Genomic DNA, 18,376 nt, shown 5'->3' with positions numbered 1-18,376 from the left:
GTAAATACACTATGATAAGATGCACGCAACTAATATCTTAATCCAGAGTTTAAAGAAAGCTATTTGCTAAGCACAGAGGAAGAAAAAGATCACCATTACAGTAAAACTGCTGGATCCCCAAAGCTATGAAACACTGCATCTCACTAATGATGGCGTTATGGAAGAACTTTCTCAGACCTTTTACAGAGTATCTGGAAACATCAACTAATTGATGGGGAGCACGGCATTACCACAAAAACACTTGTAGAGCCTGTTTATTGCATAACTAGCAGGCACAAATTCCAAAACGATTTTACAACACTTAAAGGGCACAATAATTACAGGAATACAATGTACAATAAAAAGTACAGAATAATGAGTGACAGGGATCAAACATGTTGGAATAAAAGGCATCTCAGTTTTCCTATGCAGCATTTTCTTTTCTAAGAACACGTGTTACCTTCAACCAGAAGAAGGAAAGAAAGAAAATTACACTATTGGAAAGCTCATGGGTGCCACTGAGGACAAAAACAGGAGAGTTTTGCTCTCAGTTCTGCAACTAAATCGCTGGAGGAGCCCTGCACAGCTCCTGAGTTGTGCGTTTAGAGTTCCGATTACATGAAATGCTGTGTTTGATCTTTGGGCCCAATTCAATGTTCTTTGGCAAATAAGAACTATTTGCATTCCAAGGCAGATGACGATTTCTGTGAAAGGAGCTTAGGGGTAGAGCTTTTTCCTTCTGTTCAGCCAAGTGCCAGTTTCATAAAGTGCACCTCTGCCCTATTGGCTTCAGGGGAAGGGTGGCATACAGGGAGGAAGGGATCATTGAGAATATAGGGTAAAAAAATGACGTTACCAAACTCAGACATTGCTAGTGCAAGGTACGGAATCCACGTGCAAAAGGTGGCTGGAACAAATGTTCAGACAAGGTGCGTTTTGCCAACAGGAGCAGAGAATTCTGACACCAGATCTCAGATGAGGCTAAGGAAATGTGCGGGGCACATACGGAGAGGACGATGGCAGCCCTCCACTGGCTGCATGACTCCACTGGCTGTGGCGCGGGGGAGCTTCTGTTCGGAGTTTTGGCACCAGAGGCTAGCTGAGCACTCTTCTGAAATATTCTTACAACTTTGTTGGTCCCCATGTTCCTTGACTTTCTCTAGGGCCATAAAGACAACATCCTCTATTGCAGGTCCTTAAACGTTCCAAGGAAAACAGTGCTTCACCTCCTGCAGACAGCTCATCTTCCAGAGGCCTCTATAGAAACCTGTCCTCCCTGGGACAGCAGGGCCAGGGGTTGGCAAGAAAAAGGAGGGTCAGCGCCGGGCGCGGTGGCTCAAGCCTGTAATCCCAGCACTTTGGGAGGCCGAGGCGGGTGGATCACGAGGTCGAGAGATCGAGACCATCCTGGTCAACATGGTGAAACCCCATCTCTACTAAAAGTGCAAAAAATTAGCTGGGCATGGTGGCACGTGCCTGTAATCCCAGCTACTCAGGAGGCTGAGGCAGGAGAATTGCCTGAGCCCAGGAGGCGGAGGTTGCGGTGAGCCGAGATCGCGCCATTGCACTCCAGCCTGGGTAACAAGGGCGAAACTCCGTCTCAAAAAAAAAAAAAGAAAAAAGAAAAAGGAGGGTCAGCTAAGTACATGAAGTCTGCAGAAAAGGCTATGAGATGGTGCCTGAACTTAAGGTAGCATGTCCCGTTCTAGAAGGCATCCCCGGAGCATCCAACAGCAATGTGGCACTTAGGGCTGTGCGACAAACAAGTGGAAGAGTCTTTTGGAGATGTGGACCCTTTTCCCATGCTACTCACAGTGTAGCAAAATGCGACAAAAGCATCCACACACTGTGACTTGGTAAAGCAAGCACCGTTGGGGTGCTACTTTCGTGACAGCATACGGTCAAGCTATAAAGGTGTGCGTGAATCAGTCCTGTGAAAATAGAGGCTTAGTTATTAGGATGTATTGAGGCAACTTGTACTTTGATTCTTGTGTCTTCTTTATGTGAATGAATGACCACTATGAGACAGAACATGCGGGTAAAAACAGGAGGGACAGCAACGTAACGCGCAGGGTAGGCCGGCTCCCTTATGGGTAAGGCTCAGAGGCTGCTCCAGGCGTGTCTGGGGAAGCCAGGCCCTCACACTGCACAGCTTACAGGGCCCCGGGGCTGTAAGCTGGGAGCCTGGAGGCCACAGCTCACCTGCACATGGTCACTGAAAATGTTCAAATTGGTTGCCAACATTTATAAATGGAGAGATGGCACCAAAAAAAGAAAGAAAAAAAAAATCTAGGTTTCTTGTCTCTTGAAAAACCAAAGCTGTGGCTGCCCTAGGCCCACTTTTCCACATGGCAACAGGAATGGAGCTGGTGGCTACTGCCCCTACTGGGTAGGCCATGGGCTCCCCATAGTCCCATCTGTCCCGCTGCCCTGTACCTGGCTCCCTTCACTCATCCACAGCACCAGCCCTAGGTCAGGGTCTGAACCATACACAGAACAGCTCCAGTAAGCAGGAACAGGAAGATGCTTTAACATTCAGAAGAAAAAGGGGCTTTTTAGTAACTAAAAAACAATCTGAGCATGTTCCAGCACTTATATCTTACTCTTTCAGAGCTTTGGGGCAGCAGGCAGTCAGCTAGAGCATACTCTCTAGGGGATTATTGAAAGTTGATGTCTAATTTAAGTACTCGTGAGGTGATGGAGGAGACTCGTTGATGTCTAATTAAGTACTCGTTTTAAGTACTCGTGAGGTGATGGTGGAGACACTAAGTCAGATGACTGCATACAATACATCTTTCCTTATAAGAAGTCCTTAAAGATGATGAAAGATGCAAAGCAACTCATGTGAGCAAGCTATAAGTGGTTAGAGACGCAAGCTGACTGGATGAAAGGTACAACACAACATCAGCGAGTAGATGATTTTTCTTCCTACATTTCACGGCAGTGATTCCTGAATGTGTGGCACAAAATTAGTTCTGGCTTGTTAGACTGACACTTCTCTTTGCTGCAGGTTTTGAACAAACTGTTTGGCTTACAGGGGTGAGGGAGAGCACCTGACAATGGGTGGTGATGTGGGTGGAGCTCCTACCCTGAACATGGCTTCATGAGACGTGCTGTGGCAGGTGAATGCTTTATCTCATTCCATGGAGCCTTCAAGATGACAACAAAATATCAAGAGATAGGAGCTTGAGATAACAAAATTAAATGATAGAACATGTAACAGGGTAAAACAGAAGAAATTCATTGTGTCCGTAATTGATCCGGTAAAACAGGATCAATTCATTGTTTCCTCCCAAGAGAGATTGTGACACTAGTTTTAAAAAGTGGCAAAGTCCTTTCTCTACAGACATGCTTGGAGATACCCCAAACTTAGCTATTCTGAAGTAGGCTGGGAAATTCACTTATTGCACGATGCTTGGTAGGGAACAAATGATTTTTTTTTTTAGCCGAACTCTCTCAAGAAAATGTTTTACGAAAAATCTCATTTATAGTTTTAGGCATAGGCAGGGAGTTTGAAGGGACCACAAATTTTAGACAGTGAAACTATACTTTTGGATGTATGTGATCAACTCAACAGTTGTTGACAACACAGCCAAACATCAGAAACTAAATTGGCAAATAGGCACAAAATAAGGCAAGTGGGTTAAATTAATAGTTGAAAATTTGTTAGAAAACATGCAAAAATAATACTGAGTTTTCTTTTAAAAAGTTTTAAACCGTCATTAAATGTTTCTTTTTGTAGAAATCGGAAGAGTTCTGTGTCTGAATTTGAAATTGGACTTTAAAAAGCCTAGAAAAGCAAGGAGGCGGCGCCCTGCCTGTGTCAGTTGTTGTTCTCTTTGGTGGTGATGGTGACCAGCTGCTTGGCAGCCTTGGCGATGTCGTACGCACACTGGATGACCTGCTGTGTGACCAGCTGGACGTCTGTGGGTGAACCTGGGTCCCCTGGGAGGGTCTTCTTGCACTCTGACTGCAGTCGGTAGGCACTGGATGTCAGTAAACGAAGGGAAGTCCTCACCATGTCAGACTTGGGTTTCTAAAAGGAAAAAGATAGCTGTTCACCCTGAACTGCAGGGCAGTCATCCAAGAGCAGGGGACAAACTTTTTTCTAAAGCAAACCAAGCCAGAGTAAAAGGCAGTTTGGTCCTGCCTTTTCTCAATGGGGTTACTTTACACACTCCAAGCTTCGCAGCCCATAGCGTAAGAGATGCTGAAATATTCTGATTCAAAGATCAAAGTACATGCAGGGTAATTTTAGTAGTATGTGCTATTTTGAGGTAGTTCTTGAAAAATATTAGCCCATGTGGATAAAATATTCCAGAAAATCCTATAAATTTAAAAATTAAAAATTTGCCTTTTAGCACATGATCTGTACTTCCTTGTCTGATTAAATCAACATTCATGTAAAAGTAAAAGATTTCAAAGCTCTATACGACTGCAAATTTTAAAACTTCATGTACTACAAAAAGGCTAATATAATATATAGGTCATAAAGAAATTTCTTGCTATTTATTTAAAAGGATTTAAACCAAGCGAGTAGGAAGTGACTTACTTTGGGGAATAATGCTGCCATTTCTGTAACAGCTACGTGTATCCTCTCTGAGCAGGGAATATAACTGCAACAATATAGAAGAAGTTATTCAGTCACAGTAAAAATGATTCAGAGGCAAAGAGTACTCAAGTGCTAGAACAGCTTCTACATTCCCTTGATGAAGGGACTGGGGCTGCAGCCAGCTGGCTGTGCATCCCACATCAGTAGAGGGTGCACAGTCGTAAAGCAGGGCTCCCATTGCTTCCTGGAAGTTCAAGCTGATGAAAAGGCTCCAGGTATGAAATACGGCAACATAAACTCCTGGCCAGGTGAGGCCACACAACAGTACAGAAACATAATTCACCCTCCTTACATCAGTCATTTACTTCTCATGTGTTTCATTGTCCTAATTTCTAGAAAGAGAAAAAATTTCCATGCAAAAGTCCACAAAAATAAAAAGTAAAGGACTGAAAACATTCCTTAAAATTATAATTGGAGCCTCTCAAGTAGCTAGAACTTCAGGCATGCGCTGCCATGCCTGGCTGATATTTAAATAATTTTTTGTAGAGATGGAGTCCCACCCACTATGTTGCCCAGCCTTGTCTTGAACTTCTGGATTCAAGTGATTCTCTTGCCTTAGCCTCTAAAGTGCTGGGATTACAGGTGTGAGCCATGGTGTCTGGCCCTTTCCTCATTTTTTAAACCATGAAGTTGGCTTCTGAATAGACTGTCATAAGCAACTTATGTACTTCCCCTTTGTAATAAATCTAGTTTCAAAACAATTTTAATTAAAACTGTTGGCTGGGTGTGGTGGCTCATGCCTGTAATCCCAGCACTTTGGGAGGCCGATGTGGGTGGATCACCTGAGGTCAGGAGTTTGAGACCAGCCTGGTCATTATGGTGAAACCCCATCTCTACTAAAAGTACAAAAAATTAGCCGGGTGTGGTGGTGCACGCCCATAGTCCCAGCTACTCAGGAGGCTGAGGCAGGAGAATTGCCTGAACCCCGGAAGCGGAGGTTGCAGTGAGCCAAGATCATGCCACTGTATTCTAGTCTGGAGGACAAGAGTGAGATTCTGACTCAAAAAAAAAAAAAAAAAAGACTGCTTACATTTTAAATTAAACCATTTCTTTTCAATAAAATGGTTTATATTATCCAAAAATGCCTCCATGGGAAATCCTGACTTTTACCTTTGTGAGCAATTAGAATCATAAACCATGTAATAACACAAATTCCAATGCATAAGGAGTTACTTAACTTGTAAATATGAAGGGGCAACAACCAATCTGCTCACACAGATTTCAGAAAGAGAAAAAAGCAATGTCCACAGCTATCACTTGTATCATGCTTACTAACAAACTGTGTGTCTGTTCATATCACAGTGACTGAGACCCACACTGCAGAATTTTATATTCTGTTGGTTACGGTTTCATTTTTGAGAAATACAATTCACCCTTTCCTCCTGCTACACAGAGAAGGAATCTTTCCTAAGGCCATTTCTCAAAAGCTCACTCATTATGAACTATTTTGGGAAGTCCTCGACAAGACAGAAAAGCAAGCACACCCAGTTAAATGAGGAAGCCCTCCTCCTCTAACAGAAGGAGTCCATGTTCACAACTTCACACTGGTATCTTTCCTCAAAAAGGTTTTCATGCACATATGTCATAATCCCTGAATTGTATGTGTGTTTGTGTGAGGCCAGGAATGAAGCTGGAGGCTTAGGAGACAAGACTAGACTTCAGGAATGTCAGGGGCTGGGGCTGCTTGCATGGATTAAGAGGAAAAAGGCATTGATTTAATTAGTATAATTCAAGGTTATAAATAAAAGCATCTCAGGTATCTAAGTAACCAGCAATTTTATAGCATTGAGCAATTAATTAAATGTAAATTCTTTTTTTTTTTTTTTTGAGACAGAGTTTCGCTCTTGTTACCCAGGCTGGAGTGCAATGGCGCGATCTCGGCTCACCACAACCTCTGCCTCCTGGGTTCAGGCAATTCTCCTGCCTCAGCCTCCTGAGTAGCTGGGATTACAGGCACGCGCCACCATGCCCAGCTAATTTTTTTGTATTTTTTAGTAGAGACGGGGTTTCACCATGTTGACTAGGACGGTCTTGATTTCTTGACCTCGTGGTCGACCCGCCTCGGCCTCCCAAAGTGCTGGGATTACAGGCTTGAGTCACCGCGCCCGGCCAAATGTAAATTCTTTAGACCAATTCTGGTTTTAAACCAAAAGAATGAGCTAATGATTAAAATATCCACATCATTCTTTCATGATCTTTTTTTTTTTTTTTGAGACAGAGTTTCACTCCAGGCTAGAGTACAGTGACGCAATCTCAGCTCACCACAACCTCCACCTCCCAGGTTCAAGCAATTCTCCTGTCTCAGCCTCCCGAGTAGCTGGGATTACAGGCATGAGCCACCACACCCAGCTAATTTTGTATTTTTAGTAGAGAGGGGGTTTCTCTGTGTTGGTCAGGCTGGTCTCCAACTCCCAACTTCAGGTGATCTGCCCACCTCAGCCTCCTCCCAAAGTGCTGGGATTACAGGCATGAGCCACCATGCTTGGCCTACGGTCTTAAAAAAAATCAGATCATGAAATATGCTATCAAATTAATTTGTATATTTTATTTTTATTTATTTATTTATTTATTTTTTGAGACGGAGTTTCACTCGTTACCCAGGCTGGAGTGCAATGGCGCGATCTCAGCTCGCCGCAACCTCCACCTCCCGGGTTCAGGTAATTCTCCTGCCTCAGCCTCCCGAGTAGCTGGGATTACAGGCACGTGCTACCACATCCAGCTAATTTTTGTTTTTTTTTTTTTTTTTTGAGACAGAGTTTCACTCTTGTTACCCAGGCTGGAGTGCAATGGCGCGATCTCAGCTCACTGCAACCTCCGCCTCCTGGGTTCAGGCAATTCTCCTGCCTCAGCCTCCTGAGTAGCTGGGATTACAGGCACACGCCACCATGCCCAGCTAATTTTTTTTGTATTTTTAGTAGAGACGGGGTTTCACCATGTTGACCAGGATGGTCTTGATCTCTTGACCTCGTGATCCAGCCGCCATTACAGGCATGAGCCACTGCGCCCGGCCAATTTGTACGTTTTAAACAAAGAAAGGAAAAAAAGAAACTTCCCAATTGTACCAAGTACCATATTGCATCTTTGAAGCCAGAAATGGCCTCAGGGCAGATACTTATATTTCTGACAACCATCAGGGACAGCAATATAAAGCAAGTACAATTTTTAGTTTGAAATACAAGCACAGCACTTCTGAACTAGAGGAAATGAAAAGCAAAGCACATTGACAAATGGCGTCATGGTCCTTGGGAAGGAAGTATTAATTGTATCACGATTACATTAAATGCAGCCAAAAACTGTACTTTGGCTGGGAACGGTGGCTCATGCCCATAATCCCAACACTTTGGGAGGCTGAGGTAGGTAGATCACTTGAGGTCGGAAGCTCAAGACCAGCCTGGCCAACATGGTAAAACTCCATCTCTACTAAAAATACAAAAAAATTAGCCAGGTATGGTGGCACATGACTATAATCCCAGCTACTTGGGAGGCTGAGGCAGGAGAATCGCTTCAACCTGGGAGGCAGAGGTTGTAGTGAGCTGAGATTGTGCCACTGCACTCCAGCCTGGGTGACAGAGCAAGACTATGTCTAAAAAAAAACCAAAATCAAACAAACGAAAAAAACTCTTGTACTTTGGAAAGCCAAAGGACACTTTGCTTTCTGTAATCAAATATGAAGTCACTCACTGCTAAGACTATGGTCCTGAGCAAAGTGACTCTGCTTATAACTAGTGAGGTCCAAAAGTTGTGGTATGAAGAGGATGCCTGGGAAAGGAGGGAGGAATAAGCCAAACCATTATACAGTTTTTACAGAAGGAGGCTAAAAAGTTATGCAGGTTTCTCTTTTTCTCAAGGAGCTTCCAGCAGTCCTTCCAGAAAAACTCTTATCTTTCAATAAACATGGATTATTCCCCTCTTTCCTAGTGGGAGATAAGGACACTGGGAGATGTGCGAGCCATATAAAAAAGGGTAGAGAAAGGGGAAGTTGGCCCAGCAGTGTAAGGACTACCAAAGGGAATACAAAGGCCCAGATGCATGTCTGTGTGGAAGAAAACAGAGAAAAGACTAAACAGTACAGCATCCCTTGAACATGTTTTGGTTGTGCAAGGCGTAAAGAAAAGTCCTAAGCTTTCCTGAACTAATGGAAAGAATAAGATTATTCTTGGATTTGACTGAACTCTGCTGCTTTAGCTAATGTTTTATAAGTGTCTACATCCTGCCAACTATGGGAAGCTAGGATGTTACCCCAAGCAGTTTACAACTCACCAGAAGCTTTCAGAGAATTCACTCTCAAAGAACAAAAGGCTAAGTTGGAGCAAGAGCCAGTCCCTTCCTCAGGATAAGAATTAACTATAGGATATGCTTCTGGTCAGAGTAAGCAGCCTCTCCTCTCATGTGCAGAGAAGGATGTAGGTGATGATGAGATCAACTTTTCTTTCTTCCCTTTTTTTTAGATAAGAGTTTTGCTCTTGCTGCCCAGGCTGGAGTGCAGTGGCATGATCTCGGCTCACTGCAACCTCTGCCTCCCAGGTTCGAGCAATTCTCCTGCCTCAGCCTTCTGAGTAGCTGGGATTATAGGCACACGCCACCATGCTTGGCTAATTTTTATATTTTTAATAGATACAGGGTTTCACAATGTTGGCCAGGCTGGTCTTGAACTCCTGACCTCAGATGATCCACCCGCCTTGACCTCCCAAAGTGCTGGGACTGCAGGTGTGAGCCACTGTGCCCAGCCCAGGATACCTTTTGTGTCAGCAGCCTTGTTCCTAGTCAGGCCAGGGTGTAGCTGTGGCTGGCAGTGAGGTGTAAGGCAGCCCCTTGCCCCCTCCACCTAGAACTAGCACTGTCGCCACCCTAAATACGCCACAATCCTATTTCTAGAAGCATTTATTTTTGGAGTTCCGTAACAAGATTAAAAAAAAAAAAAGAAAATACCATGTAAATCAAACAAGACAAACCAAACCAAACTTGACGTTGTTCTTAAGCCTGTTATGTAGACTTAAATTTTCAATGACCTTGAAAACTTGAAGTCAGCATGCTGGGAACAGCTGTCATTGAGAATGTGGGCAGCATCCCCTTCTGGGTACCTAACACATGCTCTCCCAAAGCATGGTCTTCAGCCCTGCTTACCTGTCATGTTTATTTTCTTGGGCTGCTCTTAAGAGCTCCTGTATGTTTTTGGTGATCTGTTCGGTCTTCCTGATGACATCTTCCGTGCTAGGGAGAGTGGGGCTTGGGGCCACGTGGGGTTCTGCTGTGTCTGGTACCAAGCCATCGCCTGGCCATACCATACTTCTTTGCCGTCCCTTTCGGCTTGACCTGTGAACATTAAAGATGCAGTTAAACACAGGAGGGGCTTATCAGCTGCTCCTCTGCTTCTAGGAGCCACTTTGTATGCACTGGCTGAATGCCAGCTGAATGCAGGCTGGTCTCTTCGTTTCCTTTATCCTGTCTAGCAGGAGACTCAAGGTAAGGCTCCAAAATCTGCTATTTCATTCTACCACAGAGTTGGAAGTGTTGACTCTCATGGGAAGGGTGAAGGAGGGAAAAAAGGAGGGAAATACCTGGAGCAGGGATGGTGTATGGTTAATAAGCCATCCCCAGGTGGGCCAACTTCTTGGGTTCAAATGCAGAATGTAACCTAATGTTGTCTTCATGATGAAGTGGGGTAATGACTTTAAACACACTTCAGATAGCTAGAGATACATAATGTGCTGGTACAAAGAAAAAGGCCTTTAGGCAATAATGTGAGATGACAAGACAAGTAAACTATGAGCATATGCTTGAATATTTTAAGACTTTATAAGTCTGAAAATAGAGGAAAGGGGTGTGGGTGGTGAACTGCTTCTGCTGGCCCAGGCCTGCCAGGTCTCTGGCCCGGGGGAGTCCCTCCCCTGGTGTGTACGTCCTGCAGATGTACCCTATGCCATCTGGCTCCATGTCGTTGGGAGTGTTGTCATAGTCACTCTCAGGTGTGCTGTTCTGCTTCTCCAGCCTGGATGCCTATAAGAAAGAAGACGGGACCCTCATGAATTTGTAACATGAGACCCTTCTCAGGAGTCTTCCCCAGGAATCATTACCTGTTAGGCTACTGGCCTTCACACCCCAAATCTCATTTGGGACAGGGGCAAACTCTCTAGTGAAAATTTAGTAAAAGATGAACACTGGATCCAGAAATGGCTTCTTTCCTTCTTTGCACCATTTTCTTCTTAGCTCAGTGGCTACTCTGTAATCAGATCCTTGGTACAAACTAACAGAGACATGCAAGGCAACACACCTTCGTCTAGTTCTCAAATTTGTAACATAATGAAATACAGTTAAAATATAGGCAGAGCGTAGTGGCTCAGGCCTGTAATTTCTGTATTTTGGGAGGCTGAGGCAGGACGAATGCTTGAAGCTAGGAGTTTGAGACCAGCCTGGGCAACACAAAAAAAAATATATCAGCCAGGGATGGTGGCATGTACCTGTAGTCCCAGCTCCTTAGGAGGCTGAGGGGACTGCTTGAGCCCAGGAGTTCAAGGTTGTATTGAGCCATGATCACACCACTGTACTCCAGCTTGGGCAACAGAGTGAGACCTTGTCTCAGAAACAAACAAACAAAAAGACATGCCAGCACTTATATGACCACAGACCTTCAGTATTGGAAGCCACGTTCAGATTAAACCCCATATAAGAAAATGAAGGGCCAAAAAAGCTGGTGGCCCACCAAAGGCCACAAAGTCCGCAGAAAAACAGGACAAAGCACCAGGTTTCCTGCCTTCTGCTGCCTTCAATAGTTCATGTCTGGACTCAAATCTACCCCTTAAAATATAAAGATTTAGTACAACTGTGGAGATAAGAATTGGGATATAGATTCAAAAGAGGAATCCTAAAAATGTTTTGAACAAATGGCAGCACTGCTAAAAAGGATCTTTTAGGGTGACAAAATTTGAAGGGGACTATATTCCTTTGAGTGGGACTATGTTCTGAGTATTTCATAAAAACTATTCCCTCAGTATTTATTTTACCCATAATGTTTGAGAATTTCTTTGGAACAGATATCAATGGAGGCTAATTTAAAATCTAAACCAATTACCTTGTAAAATACAAATGTGAGCTATTTCTAGCTTTACTCCTTGAATTTCATCCAAGTTAATCAAAACATGTGACTAAGTAGAGTTTTATTGATGCTGCAATAAAATGTGGCTAAGGACATAGATATAGACTAAGAACTTTGTTTAAACATATGGAGACCCTGTAGCTTCATCCAAAAGAATGATACTTTTGAGTAAACTGGTCTAAGAAGCTCTACATGGCCAAGAGTGGTGGCTCATGGCTAAACGTTGGAGGCCAAGGTGGGCAGATCACTGGAGGCCAGGAGTTTGAAGCCAGCCTGGGCAACATGGTGAAATGTCATCTCTACTAAAAGTACAAAAATTAGCTGGGTGTGGTAGTGGACACCTATAGCCCCAACTACTCGGGAGGCTTAGGTGAAAGGATCTCTTGAGCCTAGGAGGCAGTGGTTGCAGTGAGATGAGATTGCACCACTGCACCCCGGCCTGGGTGACAGAGCTATACCCTATCTCAATTAAAAAAAAAAAAAAAAAGCCTCCATAAAGCCTGACTGTCACTCCTTCCTAGTAGGTACGGGCAAGGCAGCTGGCCCCACGTGGAGGAACCCCACTTACTCACGCCACACTTTGTTTGCTATCCCCATAAACTCTCCTTCTGCTCCCAGGCAGGGCACATGTTCTCCTTCTCTGTCGGTTGAGGTCTTCCATCCACACCTCCACACGTGCTCTGCTCAGTTCCCAGCCACTCAAATACAAGACACTTCCTATGGGCTCCTAAGATTCACTATGAACTCATGCATCCTGCAGCCACTCAAATCCATCTGGCAAATGATTAAATGTTGGCTTGGAACCATATGGGGAGTCTGTAAAGCTAGTTTCTATAGAATCTACAACTTTGATGATCCCTTTGTTTATATCTTCTACCAATAAGTAGTTCTGCTTCTCTTGCTGCATTGTTTTGATCTGGCTTTATGAAGTCAGTGAGTTTGGCTCCCAGAGGTCTGTAACAGGAAGATCATGGGCAAGCACTGTGGTCTTCCAGAGATGAGCTTAGAAAACCAAAAAGAAAGAAACGCTTTGGGAGGCCAAGGTGGGCGGATCACGAGGTCAAGAGATTGAGAACATCCTTGGCCAATGGGTGAAACCCCATCTCTACTAAAAATACAAAATTAGCTGGGTGTGGCGGCATGTCCTGATAGTTCCAGCTACTTGAGAGGTTGAGGCAGGAGAATAGCTTAAACCCACGAGGCAGAGGTTGCAGTGAGCTGAGATCACAACACTGCACTCCAGCCTGGCAGAAAGAAGAAAAGACAGAAAGACAGGGAAAGACGGGGAAAGAGGGAAAGACAGAAAGAAAGAAACAAAGAAAGAACCCCCAAACCCTTCATATCTTTCACAGAAAATACCTTTTTCTTTTTGAGGTGGAGTTTCACTTTTGTTGCCCAAGCTGGAATGCAATGGTGCAATCTAGGCTCATTGCAACCTCTGCGTCCTGGGTTCAAGCAATTCTCCTGCCTCAGCCTCCTGAGGAACTGGGATTACAGGCATGTGCCACCACACCCAGCAAATTTTGTATTTTTAGTAGAGATGGAGTTTCACCATGTTGGTTAGGCTGGTCTGAAATTCCTGACCTCAGGTGATCTGCTCACCTTGGCCTACAAGTGCTGGGATTACAGGTATGAGCCACCACGCCCAGCCAACCTTTTTCTTTTTTTTTTTGAGGCAGGGTTTCGCTCTGTTACCTAGGCAGAGCACAGTGGTGCAATCTCAGCTTGCTGCAACCTCGACCTCCCAGGCTCAAGTGCTTCTCCCACATCAGCCTCCCGAGCAGCTGGGACCACAGGCACGCGCCACCATGCTCAGCTAATTTTGTATTTTTTTTTTTTTTGTAGAGACGAGGTCTCACTATGTTGCCCAGCCTGATCTCAAACTCCTGAGCTCAAGTGATCCTCCAACTTTGACCTCCCAAAGTGCTGGGATTATAGGTGTAAGCCACCTGGCCCTAACTAACGTTTAACTTTTGTTTTGGTTTTTATATATACACTCACACATAGGTGTGTGTGGATACATACACACATATATGAATAGATAAAAAAACTTGCATTTAAGTAATTATACTGAAAAATTTGCCCAGAGCTGCTCCAGTGGAAAACAATCTAGAAACAGAATTAAACCCAGAAAATTCTACATTTTATAATGAATCTTTTTGCCTTCCCTGATGAAAATGTGATAATCACAAATCAAATGCACTACCCTCGATGATCAAAAGTACCAAGTTTCATTTAAACATTTTAGAAGAGTAGTGACTCATATACCTAATGAATACATTCAGTAAATGTTTCTCAAGTATGGAAAACAACATATAGCAGCAACCACCCAGGAAATCAGTTACTTACAGGTTAGTTAATTTCTTCACCGTTGTCAACAAAAGCATAGGTACAGAATTTCAGTGTAGCAGCATTTAATTGTATCAAAATTATTATAAACATGCAGAGCCAAAAGCTATTAGTTAAGAGTGCTGCTCTCCCAAAGCTGTTAATACGAAGGTTACCTTATAGCTGGTGCTGGTTCAATTTACTTAATAGATTTGCAGTTTTCTCTGAATAAAGACACGCCATAAAAATCTAGACTCATGATAAAGCTGTCAGGAACAATCAGGGTGATCAGTTTAAATGATTTTTATACAAAACTTTGTCTCAGTAAGCAGTCCTTGCAATGATTTTCAAATTTGCTACCATAACAAATTAAAAAACAAAACAATTTCACAGTAACCAAAAGAGGTTTGACTTACAAAATTTGTAATCAGATATTTAACTGTCTAACTGTCCTTTAGTTGTAATTCGGATTTTCTTTTCTTTCCTTTTTTTTTTCTTTTGAGATGGGAGTTTCAATCTTGTTGTAATGGTGCGATCTTGGCTTACTACAACCTTTGCCTCCTGGGTTCCAGCAATTCTCCTGCCTCAGCCTCCCAAGTAGCTGAGATTACAGGCACATGCCACCACACCTGGTTACTTTTGTATTTTTAGTAGAGACAGCGTTTCTCCATGTTGGTTGGGCTGGTCTCAAACTCCTCACCTCAGGTGATCCACCCGCCTTGGCCTCCCAAGTGCTGGACTATAGGTATGAGCCACTGCACCCAGCATAACTGGGATATTTTCATGAAAACATTACAGTTCAATTTCAGAACTGCTCAGGTGACTTTTTTTTTTCTTGAGACAGAGTCTCACTTTGTTACCCAGGCTGGAGTGCAGTGGTGTGACCTCAGCTCACTGTAACCTCCACCTCCCAGATTCAAACAATTATTGATTCTTGTGCCTCACCTTTCCAAGTAGCTGGGATTACAGGCATGCGCCACCACGCCTGGGTAATTTTTGTATTTTTAGTAGTTTTGTATTTTTAGTGGAGACGGTTTTGCCATGTTGGCCAGGCTGGTCTCAAACTCCTGGGCTCAAGTGATCCAGCTACCTCGGCCTCCCAAAGTGCTGGGATTACAGGTATGAGTCACTTAACTTTAAGTACAATTTATCAAGAATTCTTTTTTTTTTAATTTAGTATAATAATATTTCTTTTTTTTGAGATGGGGTCTCACTGTATTGTCCAAGCTGGAGTACAATACCACAATCATGGCTCACTGCAGCCTTGACCTCCAGTGTTGAGCTCAAGTGATCCTCCCATCTCAGTCTCCCAAGAAACTGAGACTACAGGTATGCATTACCACACCCAGGTAATTTTTTACATTTTTTGTAGAGGTGGGATTTTGCCATGTTGCCGAGGCTGGTCTTGAACTCCTGGGCTCAAGCAATCCACCTGCTTAGGCCTCCCAAAGTATGTGGGCCACTGCACTCAGCCAAGATTTCTTAATAGACTACTTCGCAAGTGAAGTAAAGAATTCCAAAGGGGTCAGGGCGCAGTGGCATGTGCCTGTAGGGTCAGGACGTGGCAGCACATCTCAGCAACTCAGGAGTCTGAAGCAGGAGGACTGCTTGAGCCCAGGAGTTTGAGGCTGCACTGCGATATGACCATGCCTGTAAACAGCTACTATACTTCAGACTGGGCAACATAATGAGACTCTATCTCTGAAAAATGAAAAAACAAATCCTGAAAGGGCCTTGGTGATCCATATGCCACTGGAAATAGGAAAGAAAGGTTCTCCACCATTCCTAGGTGTAGAGGGAATGGCAAAGGCCCAGTGCAAATCCCACCTTACCAATACCCAGCTTCCTCCTCTAACCTTAGTTACATTATCCTTCCATTAAAAAATAGATGGAGCCAGAATTGGGACAGGGATTTTTCTTTTTAAAGCCTACAGCACATGGTATTCTCAGGAGGTCTCCCATCCAAGTACTAACCAAGCCCAACCCTGCTTAGCTTCCAAGATCAGACGAGATCGGGCACATTCAGGGTGGTATGGCCTTAGACGGGACATGAATTTTCAAAGCCTGTGCTCTGTCCATGGCTTTCCCAGGATGTGGGTATGTACCACTCTTTGTGAATGAAAGTTTTGTTTTTTGTTTTTTGTTTTTTGAGATGGAGTCTCACTCTTGTTGCCCAGGCTGGAGTGCAATGGCATGATCTCGGCTCACTGCAACATCTGCCTCCTAGGTTTAAGCGATTCTCCTGCCTCAACCTCCTGAGTAGTTGGAATTACAGGCATGCACCACAATGCCCGGCCAATTTTTATATTTTTAGTAGAGACAGGGTTTCTCCATGTTGGTCAGGTTGGTCTCAAACTCTCAACCTCAGGTGATCCACCCGCCTCAGCCTCCCAAAGTGCTGGGATTACAGGCATGAGCCATTGCGCCTGGCCCATGAAGGTATTTTTTAAACGATAGTGCCTTTGGGAGCAGGGATTGTGCCACCTAAGTCCTTAGGACCCTTTCATTGACTTACCAAAAGGCTGTATATGCAGAAGTGCTTAATAAATACTGCCTGACTACTCTAAAAGGGGCTTATCTAAATCATGCACTGCTATTGAGACCGTAAATTATATACCAGTAGGTGGGGTTTAACCAATCCGTACAAGTGAACAGCTTTATGCTAACAGCTGCTTAGACAGGTCCAATGCCACGAGATATTACAATTCTGATTCAAGATGCAGGGACTTATAAACCTTGGTTTGTCAAGTATGGTGCTGACATAAAATGTGTCACAGGTTTAAAAAAAAAAGGTATAACATTTTAGTACTTCAGTGAGTCCACATATAGCAGTTTCAGTCTGACAACTGTAGCTCTGAACAAATTGAACAGATCTGTTCCATTATAATATCTAACCAGCAGCCAGCTAATTTTCTGGTTCGTTAAAAAGACAGTATGCTCAGAATAAATGCTGTAGGGTGATTTGCAAACTTTGTTAAATATGATGTGAACATGAGCACTGTGGGGTTAGAGAAAGGGAGGCGCCCCTCAATGGGTGAGCGTGTGTGTGTGCACAAGTGTGCACCTGATCCACTGTGAGAATCCAGGAGGGAAGCGCTGCCTCATGCAGGATGGAAGGGCAGTTAGCAAGGGACAAGGGACAGGAGGGCCAGAGCCCAAGCACAAAGCGCCCAGGAGCATGGCTCCTCCTCCAGAGCGCAGACCATTCAGAATGTACTTAACCCTTCGGGCGCTTTCATCCCTCGACCAGGAAAGTGTGGAGGGGAAGGAAGGCAGAGATGAAGAGGAGGTCACAAGCGCACTCCTCCCGATCTGGAATGGGAAAGAGAAACACACTTGGGAAAATACAAAACAAACCAAAACCTACCACCTCAGCACCTTCAGTAAAAGAATCCTAGAATACCACACACTATGTGACATGAGTGCTGTAATTTCAGTGACAGCTGGTGATAGGGCCCCCAGAGATGTTTAAACTCTTGGTGAAACACCTCCTGAAAATTACTCTAAATTTCATAAAGGCTGCTTTTCCATTAGGGAATAAAGATAATACCTAACATAATTTGTCAAACTTGTCAATAATTTTTTTTAATGGATAGTGTGAAAGGCCTGTTTCTTTTTGAATCAGGACTGATGTGAAATGAGAAACTATACAAATGATTCTAAGTTGCTATACACTATCAATCTAAGTTTTAGTACAGTTATAGAGCCTTCCTGATATGATATCCTTATATTCTAAATTTTTCTAAAATTAAAGAGTACAGTGAAAAATAACAAAGCTGCTTTTCCTAAATTTTGTCTTCAGGTATACAAAAATAAGATTCTTAACTTAGGCTGGGCATGGTAGCTCACGCCTGTAATCCTAGCACTTTGAGAGGCTGAGGCGGGCAGATTGCCTGAGCCCAGGAGTTTGAGACCAGCCTGGGCAACATGATAAAACCCCATCTCTACTAAAATACAAAAAAATTAGCTGGGCACTGCAGTGTGCGCCTGTAGTCCCAGCTACTCAGAAGGCTGAGGCAGAAGAACTGCTTGAACCCAGGAGGCAGAGGTTGCAGTGAGCCAAGATCACACACTGCACCCCAGCCTGAGTGACAGAGTGAGACTCTGTCTCAGAAAAAAAAAAAAAAGAAAAAAGATTTTTAACTTAGTTTAATGGCATTCCCTTTACATCAAATATATAAAATCAATTGACTTAGAATGTTAAACCAAATATCTTAAAAAGAATTTGGGATAACAAGACTCCCAATTACAGTAAAGTAATATTGTAATTTGTACCACAATGAAAATTGACAAAATTAAACTAGGGCTTAATTTACGAAACCTTGTCTTTGCTTTGCATCTACCTTGAGAATTTTTTTGAAAAT

General features: G+C 43.6%; 1 protein-coding gene and 1 non-coding gene across 10 annotated transcripts in view; both read right to left on the bottom strand.

The window, feature by feature from the left end:
* Positions 1-226: 226 nt before the first annotated feature.
* GIT2 (GIT ArfGAP 2) overlaps positions 227-18,376 on the bottom strand; it is a 71,296-nt gene continuing 53,146 nt past the window's right edge. For 5 of the 9 annotated variants that reach the window (XM_039471796.2, XM_074402260.1, XM_074402259.1 and 2 more), the window contains 5 exons: positions 17,235-17,324; positions 10,506-10,588; positions 9,716-9,904; positions 4,532-4,595; positions 227-4,015 (listed from right to left, as the gene is read on the bottom strand). In XM_039471796.2, coding sequence (XP_039327730.1) covers positions 3,803-4,015; positions 4,532-4,595; positions 9,716-9,904; positions 10,506-10,588; positions 17,235-17,324 — 639 coding nt within the window. In that variant the 3' untranslated portion in view covers positions 227-3,802. The remainder of the gene's footprint in view (positions 4,016-4,531; positions 4,596-9,715; positions 9,905-10,505; positions 10,589-17,234; positions 17,325-18,376) is intronic. The other 4 variants (XM_039471800.2, XM_074402261.1, XM_039471805.2 and 1 more) reach the window with 1 other exon arrangement.
* Positions 15,938-16,056, bottom strand: LOC120365096 (5S ribosomal RNA). Its single transcript, XR_005580117.1, has one exon. It is a non-coding gene; the product is annotated as a 5S ribosomal RNA (ribosomal RNA).

This window comes from Saimiri boliviensis, chromosome 7, assembly GCF_048565385.1.
Source record: "Saimiri boliviensis isolate mSaiBol1 chromosome 7, mSaiBol1.pri, whole genome shotgun sequence".
Taxonomy (NCBI): domain Eukaryota; kingdom Metazoa; phylum Chordata; class Mammalia; order Primates; family Cebidae; genus Saimiri; species Saimiri boliviensis.
The sequence above is the reverse complement of the archived record's forward strand: the minus strand, read 5'-3'. Positions and strand labels throughout refer to the sequence as shown.